Raw genomic sequence first — 23,759 nt, forward strand, 5'->3', positions numbered from 1 at the left:
ACATTGACCATGCAGCCCTTTGGGCAGACTGTCTATGCTAACTTTGCCTGCATTAAAGTTCTCTTGCATCGACGTCCCCAAAACTAGGATGCTGATGTGCTTTGTTTGCAAAGGGTAAAGAGTGTCCCGCATCAGTAGTTCTAGTGCCATGGGGTGTCTTTGCATAAAGGCCACGCTGCCACGTCCTTGAATCAAACTTAGTTTACTCTACTCTGATGTCCACACATTGTGGGCCATCTTCAAACTGAAACAACTTGTTTTTAGGCCCTTGTTGAATTGATGCCTGGGTGTGATGGGCAGTCCTACCATGTCATGGATGCCTCAGGCTCCATTGTCTCAAACCTTTACGTTGTTCTGTGCATCCAAAGCTTCAAAGTGTCTGTGTGCACTTAAAAATGCTATATTGTCATCTCCCATGGCAGTGGTACAGCTGCTTAGACCATGAAGCGCCAGCTGCATTAACATTACCTGATCTGAGGCTTTCAATGTTGTTGGTCATGCTTGGAGCACAGCTGTGTGGAAATCTCATGGAAGTAAGACCCTGCTTTGACCATAAAATGTCATGGATGACTTTCAGTTCCACATGACTCTCTAGCTGCCTTGAGAGGTGGATCACATGGCATGTTATGCATTGGAAATACTTGCATCAAGGCTTTAGTAGCTATGCTCTATGGAATAGCTTTGCAACTGTGTCACAACCACACCACCGTAAAATGCATGTGTCTTGACTCCTGCTTCCAGGCCCAGAGGGTCCTGGATTGTGAGACAGCTCTGTACCTCAACAACCAACAGGAAATAACTAACTGCTTCTCGTCTTGACACTTTAGGGAGTCAGTGATCCTGTCCCAGAGAGTCTGACGACCAACCTTGTTGCTTCTGAAATAATCGTGGTGCAGCTCTGTGCCAGTGGCTCAATAGCATAAATTTGTGATGGCTCCTAATTTGGCCTTGTGGGATAGCTTTATAGCCTCTAAGCCTTTCCACAATGAAGTCTCCTTCCACCAGGCAGCAGACATAAAGCCATGGCTTATTTAGATGCTGGGTGAATTTTGACATTGTGAGCCTAACCCAGATATCTGCCATGAGGTAGACTGCACCTCTGAAGCACTCTGAACTGGCTACATACTGGTCTGACTTACAGGAGTCTCAGCTGGAGATATGGGTCATTCCACTCTCATCTAAACAGCCTGGGTCAGTTTCTCCAGGATATGGAGTTACCTTAACATACCCACAAAGGAGTTTTTAGCCCCAGATGCCAGAGTGCTTGCGTTCTGTTGAACCCAGAGACAACAGGTCAAAACAATTTCAATAGATCAACTAGAGGCCAGCACAGCCTTGCACATTACAGCTGAAGCTTCGGAAGCTCCACAACAAAATTAGTGGAGCTGAATAGAGTCACTCTCCTCCTAAAGGAAGCATTGAGGCCATTAACGCAGCCCAACTCAAGAGCCATCCTGATGCAGTCAAATTCAGGCCAAGCTGGAAACCACAGTTGCCACAGGCATGAAGGACTCTGCCTGTGACTAGCTACTGTAGCAGGCTGTGAAAAAGACTGGTGTCCCAGACTTGAGGTGTACACACTATCTCTGTCACCCCTCTGTGTTAGTTTAGTTTCTAATGTGGGCATTGGGAAAACTGATAAAAAGGATACAGGATGATGTCCTGAACTAAGACAAAGGCTGCAGGACAGGTAGAGGTCTGGAGGTCCAGCCCCACAAAACATTTACAACAGGGAGCTCATTTGGTGGCTCTGACCAGTGCCTTACTGGTGGGGAATGTTCAAGAACTCTGGGCTGGAACATACTAGTTCCTCAAAGGGCCAAAAGCCTTTCATTGCGAGTAGGAATCCAGTCAAGATGGGATCTCCAGTATGTGTGTCTTAAGCTGTTCTGCCATGTGCTGTGTACATCTGTGACTGTGTTTTAAAAAAAAAAAAAAAAAAAAAAACTTAATAGGGGATACTGTGCCATTTGGGAAGCTATTCTTTGGGTGTGATGAAATAAAGTGCATTTATGATCAATTAAAGATCCTGTGGTACCTTTTTGTACTGCAAGTAGATTTGGCTTGGTTCCAATGCTGGTAATTCTTTTGTTTGCCCCCTGCAATTTTAATTAGGTAACTAGATTGTGCCCCCCCTTCCCCACATCTTAACACATTCCACAGATGGGTGAAATAATCACTAACAACAGCTTAAGGTATACAGCCCCTTCCATCTTTAAGGCTCCCCAAGCACTCTACAAACATTACACATTCACTGTGATGTATCAGTTTTAAATGTAAGAGCAGGAAAGTCAGGGAATGGTACCATTAAGGTTCTGTTAGAATCACATACAGAATGTGCTATATCCATGTAGTAATTTCGATATGTGACGCAGATGAGTTGGACACCCAACATGGAATATTTTAACTCGGTTTGTCAAAGTTATAAGCAACTGAAGATAGGGGCCTCTAATGAGAAGAATCAGGCATTGCTTCCAGTTTGTGCTATAATGAAACACAGTTGCCATAAATGCCAACTACAGAAGCATTTTAATCATTTTTCTGTTTTAGTGCTAATGTAAACTAGTCTGGTTTTTCACATGAAGAATGGATATTTCCAGATGACAATGTGGTTGCCGTAGCTGAGCACAAACAGCTAAATGATTACTATCCCGGAGTTACCCTTGCCATTCTTCACCAAGGCTCCCATCCTCCAACTGTCTCTGGGTGCTTTGACCACTGCGCTCATACAGGGCCCCATTGACTCCACTGGGGCTCTGCATGAGCCTAGGACTCTGCTGATATGGGGTGAAATTCTGGCCCCATTGGAGTCTGTGGCAATGCTTCTATTGATTTCAGTGGGGCTAGGACTTAATCCATGGAGCCAGTTGTAGGATCCAGGCTAGTGATAAGACAAAGCGGAAAATCCAGGTAGATTGACTCTATCCAACAAGATTCACTGTCCCTTGTCATATGTTATCATTAATCTGACATGCATCCAGCTTTTGTAAAAAACACTGGATGGATGAATGGGTTAAAACTGCAAAGTCATCAACTCCAATGTGCTCTTACAAATTAAGAATTTCAAAAGGGTGTTTACTCAAATGCTCTTTGGCAGCAATGCTTCCTGCACTGGTCAGGCCTACCACAATATTTTATTCTTCAGACCCTTTCTGATAGATCTAACATATACAACCTCACAGTTTTGGTTTGCCTTTACTTTTTTCCTTAAGTTTTGTGTGTGTGGCCCACAGAATGGGGCTAGTGTTTATTTAATGCATGCTCTACCCCAACATTTTAGGACACAAATTATTCTAAATTAACACTTTTCATTGTATCTCCCAGAATATCTTGTTTTATTTTTGTCTGTCTCTTTAAACATTAAGCTGTTTGGGGAATGCAAGTTATTGGTACTCAATTAAAAGCCACTTTCTTTTCTACTAAGGTGAGGATTCGACAAACAGAAAAGTAAACACTGTTAAAGTGGTATCTAGTCATTAAGGTTGTAATTTTAACATGCCCTTTATTGTGCCTGAGGAGTGCTGCCACTCAACTTTATTGCTGTTGTGGAGTTCTGTGAGAATACTATTAAAATGTATTGTGTATTTGAACATGATTTATATAAATATTCCATTTCTGTAAGGAGACTTAGCATACCATTTCTTTCAAATGTGCTTCTAGCTGAGGTAGACATAATTAGACTTCTTCATTCTTGAAACTGATCTGAGTAGTGCAAGTACCAATACCTTGGAAAAAAATTTATTCTTAGTCATATTTTCCTTCATCATCTTCACTTGAACTAGCCTCCTAAGCGGAGTTGAAATCACCTTAGCTAGTACTGGTGTTGCTTACTACATCATCACTGGAATAATAGCTTAGAGCTAGCCAACCGATAATGAAAGCATGCACATGTCCCCATCTGACAAAGTTTTCAAAAACAGGTGGCTACATTTAGACTCTGAAATCCATATTTAGATGCCAAAGCATGGATTTAAGAGCTTAACTTTAGCCACGTATTTTTGAAAATCTTGGTTTCTTTTTGTGTAAACACATACAGGCATATTTTTTGCTGTGGCATTAGGTTTACTACACTGACATAGTGTGTTCATAGTTTGGCAACAGCATATTTGTTAGCCGGGTTTCAGTCTGTGTTGAATAAAAGCTATTAAAGTGCCTACAACCATATCTAACTATGGAATTGTAGCTTTAACTGCTTGAATTGACTAACTGTTGTATTGAGAGGCACCAAAAATGTCTGGTTCTAGACATTTAAAGCCTTTTAAAAAACCTTGTTAGAGTAACAAACTAAATTTGACTGCTTGATGTTGTCTGCTATTTTAGAGTGTCTGTATAATAACTACTGAAGTATAGTGGAATACAATTGCATGACTATTGTCCCCTGGGGACTCATGAAAATAAGATGTGATCTAGGAGGTTTATCACAGTAAGGAACATATTCCAAAATAAATTTGGATCATTGAGACCACTGTATACTGGTATCATCACAACGATTCAACAATATTGGTGTGTTGCTTCTAGACTCACACACAAGAAAATCATGTAGACTATAAAGAGAAGTTACTTGTCTTTGGAACAGTCTCTAATGTAAATGGTGGATTTTCTTCCAGAATAATCAATGCATTCCAGCTGGATTAGAGAACTACTACTCTGAACAAGACTCCAGTGCTCGAGGGAAATTTTACACTGTCATAAACCACTACAATCTGGCCAAACAAACCATCACACGCTCAGTGTCTCCGTGGATGACAGTACTGTCAGAAGAGAAATTGTCTGAACAGGAGACTGAAGCTGCTGAGAAATCAGCTTAGTGCGATAAGCTAATTATTAATATGTCATTTGAAGGTAACTAAGGGACTTTAAGGAACTTTTCATTAAATATAATTATGGATAATTTAGAGGTTACTCATGTTTATGGTGCAATTGCTTCTGTTTGCTGATACTGCTTTGCAAAAAATAAAACTTGCTACAAAACATTCATGGGCATAAAATAAGGTGCATATCAGCATCGCTTTAGAGCTCTGACACCATTTTCAATGTTAAAAAATTAACTTTAGATATTTTCTTGCAATTTACTGGATGCTGACAATTTTTCACTGGATTTTTCAGTGGTTTGGACTTCACATAATGTGCTTTATTGTCTGAACTGATTTTGTTTTTCTTATGTAGCCATTTTTGCAAACTGAACCACCATAGCCATAACTAGAGTGATCTCTTGTTTAGCGAAGAGCTGTATTTAAAACTTGTTTTCAGCTCAAGTAAGGCCGATATCAAGGACATGCTGTAATGATTAGAATGGAGAAACTGTCAGGTAGCATATTTTTCTTCACTGTTGATTTGTAAGTGATAATGAAGTTCTCTGCAACAAGGCATGCTCAATGTTTTATTATTACTGTCAACAAAATTTCACTACATTGCCATTATGGCTTTAGTATGTTAGGGTGTGCACTGAAACACAAACTAGATAGGACATACTGGGGAGAGAGACACATTTTTAGCTATGGATTTGTTCAGGTTGTGTAAAAGCAACTTAAGAACTGGAGGGTGTTCTGATGAGAAAGGACATCCTTTGATCACACTGAAGAAAGAGGCAGAAAGCCTTTCACTCTAGATGTAGTCTGTAATTTGTCTGATATGACAGAGGGAGTAACATTTAAAAAAAAATCCCTTTTATACAACATTAACACTTTCCCCTTTTTATATATTCTAAATAGCTTTGAGTTAACTATGCTGTTTGCAATTTGCTAATTTTTAAACTACAGGACATCACAAGTGAAATTAGTGTATTAGTTTACGCTACTTGCTGTTTTAAAGTGACATGTCAAAACTGAGTGAAGAAGCATAACTGTTTATGTATGATTTTGGAGGAAAAAAGATGTAGACAAGCCTAGTATTGTGGGTGCACGTTCAAGTTTGATGTTTCATTGTATTGACAAATTTCTTATTTTGTATGAAAACATGTTTTTTCATTTAATCCTAAATATGCATTACAAAATAATTTTATTAATCTGCTGGTTAGACAAAATAAGTGTGTGAAGCTTTTAGGTATGAGATTCACTTTTCCTTTCATATTACTTGAATGTGATATTTCTAGTGGACATGTCAAAAGTTTCATTGTTATAGGCACTATACAAAAATGAAGGGAAATCATTGGTTATTTGTCTAGTTCTGTAGTAGAACAAATTTTGGTCAGCTCCACTTTTGGGTTTTCTTCTAATCCATTATTAATGTATTCAGTATCAAGAATTTTACATACCAATAAAGTACAAAATGGCCACTGCTTCTCAATTCTATAGGTTTGATACCAAACATAACAATGAGTGTGCATTATATAGTTATGAACTATAAAAAGCTTTGTTATTATGCTGTGTGGAATGCATAAAAAGCATTAAATTATGTGCCAAAATTTTCTTTGCATTTTTAAAAAAGTTCAAACTCCTGTAAACACATGACAACATACCATGTTTTGTCTGCTAGTAGACATGTACTTTATTGAATGTAAATTAATTCACATGTAACTTTTGACATTTTCACTTCATACAAAATAAAGAATAAGGATGATATTGCCTGTTGCATACAATATGTTGACATACATTTCCCAAGACACACAGTAAAATGAACTTTGAAATCAAAATTTTTACCAAAAACATGAATTCAAATTTTATAAGATTTGCTTCTCATTATTATCCTCTAGCGATGTAATTTAAACTATATTTTCCCTTAACCTTAGACCAGTAAACAACTTCATTGTACAGCCAGCTGCTGAACAATAAGGCTAGTTACTATCCTCAAAAGAAAACATTCAAAAATTTCAAGCAGCTGGAAACAACTCATTTGGTGACTGATACTGCACCCCTTGAAGTCAAAGAGTTTTCTCACTGACTTCAGCAGGAGGTGGTTCATAAGCTCCTGGCTCCAACAGTTTCTGAAGTGTGGGTTTTTGTTTTGAACAGGTAGTTAATTTTAATACTTCAAAAAGTTTGGCTTCTATATTATCTATTCTTTGGCTTTGCTCCAACATCTCAATACATCAGTTACATCACAATGTGTTTACTATAATTTAACAAACATGACACTTTCCAAACTTCTTGGAACCTAGTGTAAGTAAAGCTTTATAACAGTGTTTAAAAGACAATTATTTCCCCACAAATACAAGTGACCCTGCGCAAACTAACTCTACAGGAGTAGGAGTGGCTGTCACACATGAACAAGGTCTCTACACTTTGTAGTGAGTGATGTGACTAAAAAAGAAACCTGAGAAGACAGATAGAAAAGCTCAACCCTGTCTGCATTGCAACAATTTTCTTCTTTGTACATCTTGACTACATTGTGAACTTTCCACTAATTGGTCTGGTGGGCTAAAATTTCCTAAATGTATAACTTACATTTTATTGAAAATTTCTTGCAACTTACTAAACTGGAGTCTGCTTTTCACTTGCTAGCTGCTTCGAAGTTTTTAGCTTTGAAAGACTACCTGTTTTATGAAGTTGCTGAATGGACTTAAATGGTGTTGATCTGTTCACTGCAAGAGTGGTATATACACATACATACATACATACATACATACACACACACACTTTTTTGCACATACATACACACTTTTTTTGCAGGAAAATATTTTCCAGTCACAACAGTATGTCATTTGCAGATAGCATATCTTGCTTTGAGAGGAGGAATGTCTAAATCTTATGCAAACATAGCACATAATAAAACAAAGCCTAACTGTCATACCAGTCCAGGAAAAGCAAGGAGAATGAACACATTACAAGGAAGAAAAGGATCCATACTCGAAATCCAGCATTTTTTTTGATTGCCTGTAGGAAGATATGAGCTCAATGACTATTTTTCCCTAAAAATACTGATTTCCATAATATGACTCAACCAACACTCCATCTGGGCCCAGTCTGGCACCTCTTTAAGCCAGTGGCAAAACTCACCATTGACTTCACTTAGAGAAGAGGTAGGCCCATATTTCTCTAGATTCTCACCCCATGACTCAGGCCTCAAAATTTCAAAAGCAGAGTCAGCAGAAGGGAAAAAAGGAATCCCCCATCCCACCAATAGAGTTGGGTTAGTTAATGATTAGAACTGTTCATTCTTGTGCATGGCATATGTTCTAAGAAAATATTACAAGAATTGATTAAAAATGCATACATTATCTATTTAAATGCCAAAAGTTAACTTTAAGAACAAGAGAAACGGCTTCTCTAAACAGTGTATTAAAGCTCTTTAGTGATTTAAATAATAGCTGTTACTGAGGGCTGATTTAACATAGCTCAAGGCAATATTTAAATATTGTAAATGACCAAGTCCAAGTTTAAAATAGCAAACACAGATTCCAAGATTTGTTTTTCAACTGAAATGGGAAGGATGGGGGGTTATTTTAGACTTAATATCAATATACTATCATTAATAGTATCAGTCTCAATTAAATACAGAAGTTTTCATTTGTGGATCTCAAAGAGTTTTAAGGGTAGGGAAACTGAAGCACAGAGGTTAAGTGACTTCCCCAAGTTAACGTGCATCAGAAGATCTGTGTTTTAGTCCCAGCTCTGCCACTGACACACTATGTGACCTTAGGAAAGTTAGTTACACTCTCTGTGCCTCAGTTCTACCAGCTGTAGAATGAAGATAATGATGCTTTGAGAGCCATGAATGAGATGCACTGTACTTAAGTGCTGAATATTATTAATAATAATCCATTTAGTCTATTGGCAATGAGTTTAAAAAAAATCATCCCTGCCATCATATGCTCTGCCTGCTAAGCCATGTTACCTTTTTGGATAGTTGAATATGAGAAATAACAATTCTAAATCAAGTCTCTGAAAATAAAGTCCCAAACAGATTTTCAAAAATAAGTGCCTAATGATAGGGTCCTAAATTCATGTTTGGGCATTTAGATAAGAGAACCTGTAAACAAGACCTTATGCAGTATGGGGAAGGGCCTCTTCGAATCAAGATAACGTATCAAGACTGCATTCCCATCAATTTCAGTGGTGTCTTCTTCTACCAAACTCCTTTGCATAGGTGACTACATGCAGCCCAGGGTTATCCTCATCTTTAACAAGGAGGTAAAGACCAGCAAAGTTTACAGGTCCCAGTGGTTGTTCAGATCAACATTAGTGAAACATGAAGTTTCACAGGCTACACTTCAGTGTAAGGGATCCGGGTAGCTTCCACCCACACTGCTATTGCTAATCAGATATGCCCATAAGGCAGCCTGCAAGTTGTAAATATTGCCATGGTATAGGGTATTGCTTAGGCAAAAATGCTTTGATAGCTAGGAACAATAAATGCATCGAAACACTACTTAGTAACATTACCTCTCTTATGTCTTCATTGCCTTCTTTGATATTCTCTGTTGCACCCACAACTAACTGATGAATATTGTCAATTTCGGTGTCCTGTTGAGCAAGAGTTCCATAAAGACAATGACAAATTCTGTAGAAAAATGTTAACTGTAAAGATCTGGGTCAGAATAGATCACAACTATGAAGTAAAGAAGTATGTGTCTTAATATTTTATGTGCATCTTTACCAATCTTCAAGGAACCAAGGGTTAATTAAATCTTAAATTTTCTGTCTATGTCACTAGGACCCTTAAATCAATAGAAAAACTTCCATTGACTTCAGTAGCCTTGTATCAGACCTACGTGTAGCCTATAGTTTTTCACCAGTTGTCTTAGGAAAGACGTTTAGTTTCCAAAATGCCACTAACTGAGCATAAGTAACAAGCAACATTAACAATACATTGTTCTGGAGCAAAGAGACCTTACTAGGAAGATGTATCTACTAAGAATATTATGCAGGAAAAGCCATTCGGTATTTGGCTTTGAAACACAACTTTTAAGTTCCATTTTTCCTCAGTGTCTGGGTTTTCTTTTATTCACATCTCTGATAACGTAATGTAAATAAGACACAAAGCACTTTCACAGCAGAGAAATCTCTGCAGGAAAAGCTCATTTCTCTTAAGCATACAGTTCAGTTGTTTCTCTTGACATTTTGACGTTACAGCAGCAAACATTTTTTACCTGTTGCAAGACTTTTTCTGTGAATATCTCTTGAAGTCTGGAGATTTCAACCACTTTCCCTTCAATTTGTCTTGACAAAACAAAACAGAACACCCCCCCCAGATATGTCATTGTGTTAGTGCAAAGATTTTCCACTGTAGATTACTCTAGACTCACATCCTCAAACCCAGCAAATCATATTATTAATATGGTAGTCATTTTGTCAGCAATTTGTTTAGTTAGCAGTAATGTACAAATATTTCATGATTTATGGTGAGAGGGAGTGGAGCCTGCACAGGTGCTGGAGTATACTGGAAGTTCTGTAGTAGCTTCACTTATCTTAACAATGAGGGGGAAGAGTGTTATCAAAATGATATGGAAATTAATAATACAAATACAGTAGCCCTTAGATTAATTATTTTGACATATCTATTTTAAGATGACCCCATGTTTAAAATTTTTGATTGCTGAAGACTTGTATTGACAACACATGTATGGTAGAAGTTGTCAGAGAAAAGATGGAGAGGTTTGGTAGGTGGGCAGTTGGGTCTTTTGCACCTGGAGAAGCATGGGAGATAATTGGGCATTATAGGATAAATACAATCTGGATTTTTCTATTAAAAAGATCAGCAATGAAACAATATTTAAATGGCTATCTTTGAGTTTTATAACCCATCAAATGGAAACATCAGACACCAAACATCAGATTTTTTTCAGGCTGCCTGCAGATTCGGGAAACAACATGGCACGAGTTTACATTCAGTTCACATTTTCAAGGTTTATACACAACTTTATGGACTTAGTTTTTTAAATGAAAGCTCATATTCTGGAGCAAGATATTAGCAAGGGGTGGATTCTGTAGCCCTGGAACACAGGGGACCCTGGTTATAAAACATGCAAACCCAGCAAATAAGAGAAAGTTGTACCTCACTTCATCAAATAGGCTATTCATCTCACCAACAAGTCGCTGGTTTTCCTGTTCAAACTAAAGGTGGAAAACAAAACAACAACAAAAACCACATGAAGTCACAGATTGTTGTAAAAGACATTCTAAACAAGAAAGCAAGATCTCAATATTAATTATACACATTGACTGTTAGTGAATTAATTAAGAGCTGCAGAGATCTTTCTGTATTACTCACCCCAGTTTGAGAAGTAAAAAAAACCAGCATGAACATGTTTGCTTTAACCAGGCACCTGAAAAGCCACTATTTTCCTCTTTTCCCCCAAAGATGAGCCAAAATGATTCTACAGATTTGCTCAATACACAAGTACACAAAAGACACAATAAAAGCAACAATCCTCCTGATTTAACATATGTTTTGACTTGAGAAGCAGCCATAGTATATGATATTATTCTAACCTAGTGTGGTATGAAATTAAGAGCATGAGTTTGACAAAATATGAAACCTTCTGACATCTAGTACTGATACTTTAGAAAATAAAGCAAAGGCCAGTACAGTTGCAGTCTCTCTAACTTGTCACTTTCCATTTTAAATTGGGGTTACTTAATGAAATAGCTTTTAAATGTACTATTATCATTACATTTTCCAAGCAAATAACCATAAACAAATTTTATTAGGGAAATAAGCTCTTCTTTCAGAGATGGACTACATTAATTGCCAATTCATTTGCAGTTCACCATAGTAGTTTTTGCATCATGCTCATCCAAAAAGACTAACAGAGATCTGAAAATGATTTAACAAGTCTGCACAGTCAAACTGTAACATATAAATAACAGGCTAACTGCAATCCTCACCTTAAAGAAGCTGTTCCAAGAAGAACCAGTTTCTATACCCTAATCACCAGATGAAACTCTATGTAGATGGGGGATGGGATTTTCCCAAGTGCCTAAGTGATTTAGGAGAACAAATCCCATTGAAAGTCACAAATTCCATTTGAAAACCACACCCAGGGGAATTCAGAATTATGTTGATTACTTCTCAAAGAGCAGGTATGCTTCTGAAATCACCCACTATAAAGTTTCAGAGTCCCTGAACAGCTATAGGTGGAAAATGCTGGGTTGATTTATTTTGTGTGAAAATTTTACTGGATATGAAACCTTAATACTTATAATACACATCCTAGGCAGGATGCGCCTGTGATATATTGTATTTCTAAATATAGAGCCCCATACGTAGCAGTATGAATAGTGGAAAATGTGGTCCTTGCAGTCCAAATAATTTGACACGAGAGCGGAGTGAAATAGTCCAGCACCTTAACTGTGCAAAGAGAATGAGTATTATTCCATTTCTTTCAAGAACACTTGGTGTTTACGCTGAACTCATCTATTAAAACACTTCCTTTCTGTTTTGCATAAGCCAATCAAGTTTCAATTTCATTAGCAATAAAAATCCAATGCTTCTGCATTACAGGGTTGCCAGGCGTCCGGTTTTTGACTGGAATACCCAGTCAGCAGTGCTGACCGGACCATTAAAAGTCCGGTTGGTGGTGCTGCCGGCAGGGCTGGCAGGCTCCCTGCCTGGCACCACACGGCTCTCAGAAGCAGCCAGCATGTCCCTCCGGCTCCTAGGCGTAGGGACGGTCACAGAGACTCCACGTGCTGTCCCCACCGGGAGCACTGGCTCCGCAGCTCTGTCCAATAGGAGTTGGTAGCAATCTGAGCAAATGCCAAGTATTTCTAAGAAACAGAAGTTCTGTAGGGATTAAGCAAAAATTACTCAGAACACTATATGTCAATGCAAAAAGCAGAGGAATTTAGTAACTGCCTGAGAACCACTATCTTTAACAAGAAAGACAGGTAGTTACATTCATGTAAAATTAGTCTCATGTAGGTAGCTAGACATTTCGCTTTCTACACAGACATTACTGAAAATGCCCTCACTAAGCTGTATTTTTTTTTTTAATGATGGACAATGTAAACATTTCAATACTTCAGAGTAATTTAAACATTTAATTCATCATTAATTTTTTCAAGATACTGCATGTAAATCAATGTGCACAATATGGCACAGAGCTAATCAGACTCAGCTTTTGTGCAGCTCCAATCTGCATAAGTAGGCAACTTTAATGCCATTATGCTGCCATATTTCAAAATTAATCACAATGTTCGTTTCTCACCCTAGTCACTTTCCCCCCAGTCCTCTTAGCATAAAAAAGGATTATGCTCACAGCACAAATTTTTCAAAAGATCTACTTTTATCTCAAACTAATTGACATTAATTTGAAAATCCTCAGAAAATTCAATCTTTATTCACAGATTACATGTGGTAAATTTCAGGAAGATACACTGGAATCTTTGTACTAACCCAGAAGTTGAATCTTACTTTCAGAGATTCAAGAGGCTAAATCAACACTGTCTCCATAATGTCTACTAGTTGATCCATATTCCTAGGATATGCCATTGAATACTGTGTATAACAGTCCAGTATTTTTCCTTCCTGCTGGTAACACTATTCCAACTTTCCAACACAGCAACAGTACAAATTCTTTTCTTTTTGCTTTTGGGTACAGTCAGGCACTTCTTCCCTTCCAAATGATCTTAGTTCATAGAGTGACCATTAGACCATTCCAGGAATAGAACATACCAAGCAGATCTCTGAGGAGGAAGTTTGCCCTTCAAGAAAGGAAGCCTGAATTTTAGAATATTTCTTTTTAGGATATACTGTTCTGGGATTTATTTACTCATTACGGATAGATGCTGTCACAAGTGACTGGTCCCTTTAAGGAGAATTGGGACCAGCCCCATATATGCCATAATTAATTAGCTGCTTCCCAGCCTGAGAGGGCAGGATTAAGGAGTGTCAGCTGATGCTTTAATGGACACCTGGGTCACAGAAGAAGGGCTGAGAGAGATCAGTCTAGAGTGGAATCACAGACAGCAGGCAGGCTCCTGTGAAAGGCCGTGAGTGACGGTCTGCAGGAGGCTGGATACTCCAAAGCTATTAGCCTTGTGGCCTGGTGCTCTATACCAGAATAGGGAAGGACGCAAGGAACAGAGCCCAGCAGGGAACGAGGACAGTATTCCAGGGGAAATGGCCTGGGGGCTGAGCGCTCTATCCCAGAGCCAGACAGACTCTCAAAGGTAGCCCAGAAAGGGGCTGGGAACGGAGCCTGTGGCTGAAGAGAAGCTCCTGAAAGGCAGAAGAACCTTGTGTTTGTTGGGAATTTTAGCTGACTTGTGCTATCCTGGAAGAAATGTTTGTTTGTGACTTGGTCACATCTCTAGAACAACCTAGTGTCTGGAAAGCTGAGGCACTACACCTTGGGGAGGAAAACCGAGGCAGGGGGTGCCTTCAGTGCCCATGTTTGGCCAACAAGGGGCGTTACAGAGCAGTCACCACCCCACAACAGATGGTCTTACATTTTGAAATACTATTTTAGTAATTGTGTGTTATTTACTTCATTCTGATATTTAAAATGAGCATTAACCCATTAAAAGGAGCTAGTGTCCAATTAATATTGCTTCAACATTCACAACAGAAGAGTGGGTGCTGACTATGATAATTTTTAGCAAATCCATTCATCTGTTTCTTCCCAAATGTCCTAACCTGTCTACAGATATATCTTTAGGGATGGCTTCGTAACAGCTACATTCCATGTATCAGGAATATTCAACTGTATCAAATATTCACAGCCTGGCCTACCCATCCTCAACTACAGAGAGATTCTAGGGGAGTGATATCTAGTGATACAAGTTCCCTTTCCCCACAAGCATTGAAGCACTCTAGAAAGTGTCTTCCAGAGGTTCAATCCTATCAGCAGTAATCCATCCATAGTCCAGCCTATTCCCCTGCCCACAGATTCATGATTAGATCATGGCAGAATTCTAACATCCCAACCTAAATGATTAAATTACCTCCCATCACAAGGACCCTGTCTTTGGAGACTCTTCCTCCAAGGGAGCATGCATTAACAAAATCTAATGACTGGTATAGACATAGTTATAATTATAGTAATGAATGGCTAGAAGAGTTAAACCCGTGGGACCTGATTCACCATTGCACTATGTCACACCAGTGTAAGTATTAAATGGAGTCACACCAGTGTAAACCTGAAGTAAAGTGGTCTACCGAGTACAGAAGGTCCAGCACCAAGTAGTCAAGATAGTCATTGACTGGAGAAGGCAGCCAATTTATAGCTGTTGGTAAAATTTCTGGTGCTGAATTTTTCACGCAGGACTATTCAAACTTGTTCACGCTGCTGCGGGAATAAGTTGGAACAGTCCTGCATTAAAAATTCAGCACCAAAAATGTTACCGTTTTTAGCACCCTAGTAAGAATTATATAACCAGTTTAGAAGTCAGATTTTCAATACACAGTAAATGCTTGTGATCTGTTACAAATAGTATAAATCCACTTTGAGAATGTATTTTAAAAGAAATCCCAAACCCGCTACTCATATTTAAAAAAAATATCCCTAGATAAACTTTGTCATTTGAAATGATGGCTGATGAATTATTTGGTCTGCACTGTAATAAACTATGATAGAACAGTCAATTGAACAAAAGGTTAGAACACACCACATAATACATCAATATGTCACAAAAGAATTTACATGATAGGAACATAAAACTGAAACTACGACAATCTAAATATAGCTCAACTATCTATGGCTTAATAAAGAAAGCGCTTTTTATGACAGTAAAATCTGCTGCTACAAAAGGATGGCACAAAGTGACAAATTGCTTAGACTTTGTCCAAGATTTAATGAATAGAAGTAATAATCAGAGTTCTTTTTTGTTATCCCAAGAGACACATCATTAAATGTCTGTATGTGATTTCACCGTAGACAAAAAATAATAAGATGAAAGTAGTCGAGGAAAATTAGACCTTTTCAGAACAGACACAGCAGAAACGGATTTTATTCCGCTCAATCTGACCACAAGACATCTGCTTACAATAACTATAAAAGCATTAATATACCTGCAGTATGGGTTATAAATTAGGATTTATTGTGCAAATCGTACAATAGTCTGCAACCATTTTGGACCATGTAATGATCTCTCCTGTGGGTGAAATAATGAATTAAATTGCTGTTGTAGCCATACGATAGAGGTTTAACTCATTATTTTATCCTTAAGAAAGATCATGAAACACTGATTGTGAATTATGGGTATAATTTGCCACAACACTTTAAAACCAATACTCCAGTTTCTACAGTATTTCTCACCCTTTGGGAGTCAATTTACTTAAAATAAATGTAACTTCCATGCAATTGGACCATTATTCACAGAAAAAGAATTAAAAGAGAGTAAAAATTAACTATTCCTGAAATAGCATACATAAAAATAGAGGAAAAATGTCTGAACACCCCTTATCAAATCAGCTATTGGATGCTGTGAGGAGTCATTAACGTTTGTAAAGCACATTGAGATTCTTGCATTGAAGACACTAGGTTGTTGCAGTGTTGTGATGAAGCATGTTATCTGATACAATGTCCTAATACAATGCTCAAGGGAAGAGCATATAGCTGCCTGATTTCTGCTCGTACTAATGTAACTCCACTGAATTTAGTTTTCGCACATGAATGGAAAAACTGGGTCCAGCGTTTTGTCAAACATTTTATTTCTGCCAGGGGAGAAAATCTTTCAGAACAGCTTGGAAATTTATCAGCTTTGAGTTCTTGTTAATTAACACAATAATATTAAAATAACCTAAAATTCATCAACATATACACAAAATCCTTTGGCTAGGTGCCAGCAGGTCTCCAAACCTTAGGCATACCTGGAGAACTATCGCTCAAAAATGCTTTCAGGTGTTGGAGACAGTGCAGTTTCATTTCAGCAAACCACTACACACATCCCTACATTTTGTAAATACCGTCATCTAGTTATATTTAATAATAAAACTATTCCTATTAGGTCTAGAAAATGCTAGAAGCACTTTAAGCATCAATCAATTAGAGGGAAAAGATTATATCAGTAACATTCTTACTGCTCATATGAAAAAAGAGAGAGAGAGAGAAGGAAAGACGGCAATACCAGGAAAGAATGATTACTCACCTCTCATAACTATTGCTCTTCGAGATGTGGTGTATATGTTCATTACACTACATGTGTGGGCATCCCGTGCACCGGTGCTGACGAGTTTTCCCTAGCGGTATCCATAGGGGCCATGCCTCTGCCTGGTGCCCTCATGCTCCAAGCCGAGGGTCTAAAGGGCAGAGCCATGCTGCCCACCCTTCACTTCCTTCATACCCGACCCTTAGATTAAACATCTGGAAGTTTGGGGAAGGAGGGTGAGCTCTATAATGGACATGCAATGCATCTTGAAGAACAACAGTTATGAGAGGTGAGTAACGGTTCTTGCTTCTTTGAGTGGTTACATATGTCCATTAAACTAGGTGACTCCCGTGCAGTTTCCACTGGAGGTGGGGCTAGGAATCTCACTGGAAGAGGGACTGCAGGACTGCATTCCCTACATTAGTATCTTCCCTTGACCCGGTGGCAATCACAATGTCTCGATCACATTGCTGCTCTACACGTGTCCACAATAGGGATGTTTCCTACAAATGTTGTGGATGTTGCGTGTTCTGGTTGAAAGCACAGATGGTGTTTCTTGAGCGGTGGCAACCTTAGTGTTGTAGCACATGACAACAGAGCTGATGATCCACTTGGACAATCATTGTTCTGCACAGGAGACTAACAGTTGAGAAGAGATCTGAAAGGGCTTCATTCTATCTAGAGAAAAAGCCAGAACATCCAGAATGTAGAGCTTTGGTTCGTCCTTACAAGCTTGTGGCTTTGGAAAGAAAACCAGTAAACATACTGACTGATTGAGATGGAAGACATATACTCCTTCGGAGAGAAACTGTGGCCTAAGCTATACCTCGTCCTTAACAAAACAGTATATGGAGGATCATGGACATGCAGCTCACCTACTCTCCTCATGGAGGTGATGGTCACTAAAAAGACCACAAGCAGGAGGCTAACAGATCAAAAGGGGGACCCATAAGGGCAGATAACACTAATCCCATTTGAGAGGGTGAGAAGCTAAAGTACCTTACTTACAGCTTTGATTAATGTTGGCCATATTCACCTCTTATAATGCTGGTGTAGCAAAAGAGATCAACTCTGGGTAAGATATCAGTGATTTTTCAGGTAGGACTCCAGCGCTTGAACTGCAGGTATGGTGTAGCCTACACCTCCATCAAAAGAAAATCAGCCAACCAGTTCAGGATTGACTTTTGGCAACATTTTAAGTAAATTAGGGCAAGAGAGAGGATAACTCTAGCCATAGCAATAGCTCACTTTTGTATGCTTCTTTCACCTCTTGTTTCCTGCTGTATTTTCCAGTGCTATTTGCTCCAGTACTAACGGAAGCTACTTTTCCTTTTATGCTAACAAAAACACATTTGAAGTGAAAATTTGTAGTTAATATTTAAAAGTAAACTAATGCACAATCCCAGGAGCAATTTACTTACCATGTTAATATATTACTCTGCAAGCAGAGATTTAAGAAAAAAATCTCAGTAGCATTCTGCATCTGATGCTCCACTGACCAGGCTATTACATTTGGAGCTAAGGTTAAAACTTCCAATACAAGTTATTCCACTAGCCTAGGCATAGCAGGGGTGTCAGGTCATTGTCATGTTTGGGGTGTCATCCTGCAAAATGTCGGCAGAACAAGGCATGTTAAAAATAAAAGTGACAGGATGGCCTTGTATTTGTTTATTTAGCTCAGAACTTCAATGTTATTTTTAGGCAGGTTTTTTGGATATGTCAAATTTGAAGTGTCACTCATGACACACAGCAGATGAAGTGTAAAAAGTGAGCCGGTTTAGTAAGATGGACAATGCCAAGTGCAAATATATAAAAAATAAAAATGAAGAGCAGGAGGAGTTTGAAAGATTGCATGGAGTAATAATGCACTTTCTAAAAACATCCAGCAGCTATCCCTTAGGAATAGCTGACAGAATGTCAGACTACAGCTAGTTCAGGATTGTGAATTCTAGAATTCCTTTCATCATCATATTGTGAATATTTATTTCTCAATCACTTAAAAAAATCTTTAAATACTATATAGAGATGCCATGAAACTTTATCCTAAACTGCTAGAATAAAGAGTATGGCAACTGGTCCAAACCTAGTATATAGCACAGAGCCAAAAGAAAAGACACTAACAAGGTTATTAATCAACTATTAGAAAACCATTTTTTATATATAGCAACTCAAATAGCTGGTGTTAACCTCCATTTGACCTGCAGGAGATTTACATGGAGAGCTCTAACATTAGCATGCAGACTGCTGGAAGAAAACAGAAGAAAACAGGCCTCTGTGAAAAGTGGCCTTTTTATGTCAGATTGAGAAAAAAAAGATGGTAACGTGTGAGGAGGAGGATGTTATCATCCAGGGAAGCCTGTGAAGGGCTTTAAGTAGGATCATGTCTGCTCCCTTCTCTTGAGAGGGGCCACATTCGCTCATTCTCAATATGGTCTGCAATTCAGAGGGCTGTTTTGGTCCCTCACCTTCCTCCTAGACACTCAGCAACTGTGGTCAAGAGTATTTGTTTTTTCAATCTGAAACTAGCTAAGTGAATCTGACCTTTTTCCTTAGATATAGCCCTTCCCACAGTTATTTATACCTTTGTCATGTCTAGGATGAGTATTATAGTGCTCTACCTAGGATCTAAGTTCCCTCTAAGCTATATGGCCATCCAGCAGTCTATCCAGTGTCTTGCACTTCAGGTACCCCTCCCCCCACTGCCGCGCTACTCCTTCCCTCTGCCTTGGAGCCCTTGGCCAGCTGCTCCTGAGAGCCTCCTGCTTGCTGTGCAGAGTGGAGGCGGGGGAGGGGGGAGAGAGAAGGGGGCACTGATGTCAGGATGTCCCCCTCCCCCACCCCTGTACCCCATCTCCATAGAGCAAGGGAGGGGACACGACAGGGTTCAGGAGTGGGACGGAGCTTGCTGGCAGCTGCTTCTCTGTCTGAACAAACAGGCTTCAGACTGGTGAGTGCCAATCTACTTAAACGGGCAGCATACTTAAAGGGCCAGCATGCGTCTCTCTCACACACACACACACACACTCAGTGTCTCTCTCTCTCTCTCTCTCACACACACACACAGTCTTTCACGCTCACCTCCCAACACATACTTGTATTATTGTGGTTGTTACTTCTTGATACTTCCTGCAATGCACACATATTCTCTGTAATTTTATTCTTTCAAAGTGCTGTTATTTTAGTTTTTTTTATTGGTCTATGCCTTTCATAATTTTTATTTCTCTCTTACGCTTACATTTAATTCTTTGAGTAGTGAGTTCTAAAATGCCTAATCTGTCCTGGCTGGTGCAATTATCCCTATAGGTAACTTTTTAAAAATATATATTATATCTAGTTTTTTGTTTCTACTGGTGGCACATATCCGCACATTACCTCAATATTGATGCACATAACAAAATTCAATCCACACATGGATGGAAAAAATTAGAGGGAACATTGCCTAGGGCTACTCTTGAATACCATCATGGAACTTCATATACTGCTGAATTCAGCAGCCTTCTGCTTAGTAACACTAGTCATGTTGAAGACATTACAACCTATGTCCTGTTTGTTGTTATGCTTCTGGTTTGCTTCAAAGTGCAATACAAGGTGTTTACTTTAAAGCCCCACGAGACCTGGTTTCCGAATATTTTGGGTCCTGTCCACGCTAGAGAAAGTTCAGTGACATGGAGACCCCATGTAGATGGGCTACAGCTGCTACGTGCGTTTTAAAGCACCATGTCAATCAGCTCTACCAAGAGCAGGGTTAACTGACACAGAGCATGAAATTATGGTGATAGCCAGTGGCCTATTTACACCAGGACTCCCAATATGGCTGACATGGATAGCGCTAACCTGGTGTTAGCAATGGCAGGAAAGATTCAGAAAATTTCCCTAGTGTAGGAAGAGCCTCAAAGACTGCCTCTCTCCTTACCTACCCTTCTGACAATTGGGATCAGAGCATTTGTTAGTCCCAGGGTTTGAGTTTTCTAGCTTTCCAACACATTGCTCTGAGAAAAAGCCTCATAAAGTGGCAAAGAAGAAAGCTGCACAGACAGCTGTGAAGGAAAGCTTGCAGGCTGCCTATTCACACTAAAAAAACTGCTCAATCTCTTTTGTAAGCTCTAAAAATTCACAGATAAAAAGAATAAAATTACATAAGAGTAACTGGCAACAGAACAACTCGAACAGGGATGGCAATAGCAGCAGCAACTATCTTTATCTTCCAAAAGTTTTTTTATGCTTCTCTTAATGTTGCCATGACTTCCTTGGTTTGCTGATTTAAACAGCAAACCCTAGCAGTAATTTAAAAGGACAATTTAAATTTCAATGGGCAGTTTTAATTGCTGAAAAATACTCTCTCACTAATACCATGGCTGCACAGCAATCACTCTTTTTTGTAGCAATTTTAAATATTAACTGATACTAAGAATTAGGAAACCAAGTTGAAAAGATACATTTGTTATTAAGTTCCTCTGCACAAAAAGCAAGTCGAGAGCCAAGTGAGAGTGTTTACTGTGTTCCTTAATGCACCATATGCACAGATAGCATTAGCTGGAAAGGTGGGCGGGAGGGAAGATATAAAACAGAATTTACCATCTGAATTTCTTCAGGTGACAGTTCATCTTCACCTTTGCCATCCCCCCACAGCCCAAAGTTGGAGTTGGCATCTGTCAGATTCTGATCTGTAAAGATAACCAAAAATCCCAAACACATCAGCATACTGAAATGTGAAGCTACAACCACCCCTTACTCATTTAGTATCAACTATCAAATGATTAGATTTCATTTCTAGTTAATTGAGATTCATGCTCTACATCTATCAGCAGTTCACACAGCTAAGGTACAAGTGCAGGACTGGGGGCAAAGATTTATACACCCGCTTAATTTTGTCACTGGGAGTAGCTGCATTGAAGTATGGACGTTACAGCAAGTAGAACTACTCATAGCGCATAAAGTTAAGCCCGTGCAGAAGTCTTCGCAGCATCGTTTCCTTGGTCAGGAAACGAGACATCTGTAAAAGTCGAAACAAAGTAATTTCTCCCATAATTTGCACTTTAACAGAAATATATGTACACTTTTGAAATTGACACCAACTGTATGAAGCCATTACCTTTCCTGAGATTTCAGAAAATCACCTCCTTGCTACTCACATTATTTTCCAAAATTAAACCCAGAACCTCATTTCAAAATATTAGCATAAACCTCCCAAGACTGATCTCGTTTCCTTATGTTGTTGACTCTGAAGACTATGGCCCCAATCATGCAACTGATTCCTCACAAAGGGTCTGCCTACATGCAACAAGTCAGATCAGGCTCCATCCTGCAATCACTTAACACCAATTTTTATTTTTTTACATACTGGAGCAGCCCCATTCATCTCAATAGGGCTATTCTCTCATAAGTGAAGTTGCCTATTGATTTGCAACACTGGGACCTAAAACATCTTAAATATATAACTTCTGAAAATGGAGTATACAACAGAAATTGAAGTTTAAGATTAACTACTACAAGGTACTTCTGGACAAGGAGAAAAATACCACTTTCTTTTCATTCCTTTTATCTCATAGGAACCAACTGATTCTGACATTTTGTCTGTTTTGGCAAGAAGCAGCATCAGTACCCAAAGTGTCGGAGTTTTTACCATATCCCTGGGAGGTTCTTTACTACCACACAACTGGGACGTTGTTACAAGCCTCAGCACAGAGATCTGTGCCATCCCACAAGGGACTCTTTGCCTTGGTTGCTTAGAGTTACCAGATTCAAGTCACAAAACTAAGATGCAGAAAGGTTTTTGTTTCACCTTTTTGGTAGGTTTTGGAATTGCTGTTAATCATAATATTTTTCCTTATTTAGATGCTTAGATACCTTTTTTATTTGATTTATTGTAATTGTTTATAATCTTGTATCGGAATGTTTTCAATTAAATAAGCAATGTTGATGCATCACTCTAAGAAACCAGGTTTCAGAGTAGCAGCCGTGTTAGTCTGTATCCGCAAAAAGAAAAGGCGGACTTGTGACACCTTAGAGACCAACAAATTTATTTGAGCATAAGCTTTCGTGAGCTACAGCTCACTTCATCGGATCCGATGAAGTGAGCTGTAGCTCACGAAAGCTTATGCTCAAATAAATTTGTTGGTCTCTAAGGTGCCACAAGTACGCCTTTTCTTTTTTCTAAGAAACCAGCTTCTCTTGGGAAACCTCTGACAGTAGTCTGTTTAAAAACAATTTCATGAGAGATATTTTAAGGGGATATTTTCCTCTTGCTCTTTGTTACCAGAACATCTGCATGAAACCCATCTTTTTTTTAAAAAAACGCTTCTGTTACTGCTCATTCCTTCTCCAAAAATTATAGGACTGGTTTCTGACATCACAACTGGTTTCTGTAGAAATGTGTGCAATGTTACAAACAAGGGATTGTGAATGAGCAGCAGGATCAGCTTAGCTCTTATGAAAACCAGACTTTTTGTTTCTTACAAGTGCCCTAACTAATAAAAGCAAGTTAAGATAAGAAAACATATAATATTGTTTACAAATAATTCTGGTTATATTCTCTCTGGGGCATCATCAGCTCTTTACATGTATTTCATAGAGACATAAATCATTTTGTTTAGATGTTACACCAAAATTATAATGAATACACGTCACTGCAGGAAAATATCCTGTTCAGTTTTCAGTGAAGTAGTTGTTCAAGATTCCATCTGTCATTCTGAGCTTATTCACTTGATTCAAAGAAAAGAGGATAATTAGTTTACGGAACTGACTATAAAATAATAATAAATATTCCCTTTTTTATCCCCAAGGAACCAA

At 38.7% G+C, this 23,759-nt stretch overlaps 2 protein-coding genes across 4 annotated transcripts in view; one reads left to right on the plus strand and one right to left on the minus strand.

The window, feature by feature from the left end:
- Positions 1 to 10,594, plus strand: part of NSG1 (neuronal vesicle trafficking associated 1) — a 34,730-nt gene extending 24,136 nt beyond the window's left edge. Inside the window, exon 5 of one of the 2 annotated variants that reach the window (XM_074951687.1) lies at positions 4,608 to 10,594. In XM_074951687.1, coding sequence (XP_074807788.1) covers positions 4,608 to 4,808 — 201 coding nt within the window. In that variant the 3' untranslated portion in view covers positions 4,809 to 10,594. The remainder of the gene's footprint in view (positions 1 to 4,607) is intronic. The other variant, XM_074951686.1, reaches the window with a different exon arrangement.
- Positions 1 to 23,759, minus strand: part of STX18 (syntaxin 18) — a 120,007-nt gene that overhangs the window by 3,348 nt on the left and 92,900 nt on the right. The window contains exons 7-11 of one of the 2 annotated variants that reach the window (XM_074951684.1): positions 21,546 to 21,634; positions 10,933 to 10,991; positions 10,028 to 10,097; positions 9,321 to 9,401; positions 5,739 to 7,811 (exon numbers count right to left, since the gene is read on the minus strand). In XM_074951684.1, the coding sequence (XP_074807785.1) occupies positions 7,716 to 7,811; positions 9,321 to 9,401; positions 10,028 to 10,097; positions 10,933 to 10,991; positions 21,546 to 21,634 (395 nt within the window). In that variant the 3' untranslated portion in view covers positions 5,739 to 7,715. Of the gene's footprint in view, positions 1 to 5,738; positions 7,812 to 9,320; positions 9,402 to 10,027; positions 10,098 to 10,932; positions 10,992 to 21,545; positions 21,635 to 23,759 lie in introns of those variants that run through there. The other variant, XM_074951685.1, reaches the window with a different exon arrangement.

Source organism: Natator depressus, chromosome 4 (assembly GCF_965152275.1).
Source record: "Natator depressus isolate rNatDep1 chromosome 4, rNatDep2.hap1, whole genome shotgun sequence".
Classification (NCBI taxonomy): Eukaryota; Metazoa; Chordata; order Testudines; family Cheloniidae; genus Natator; species Natator depressus.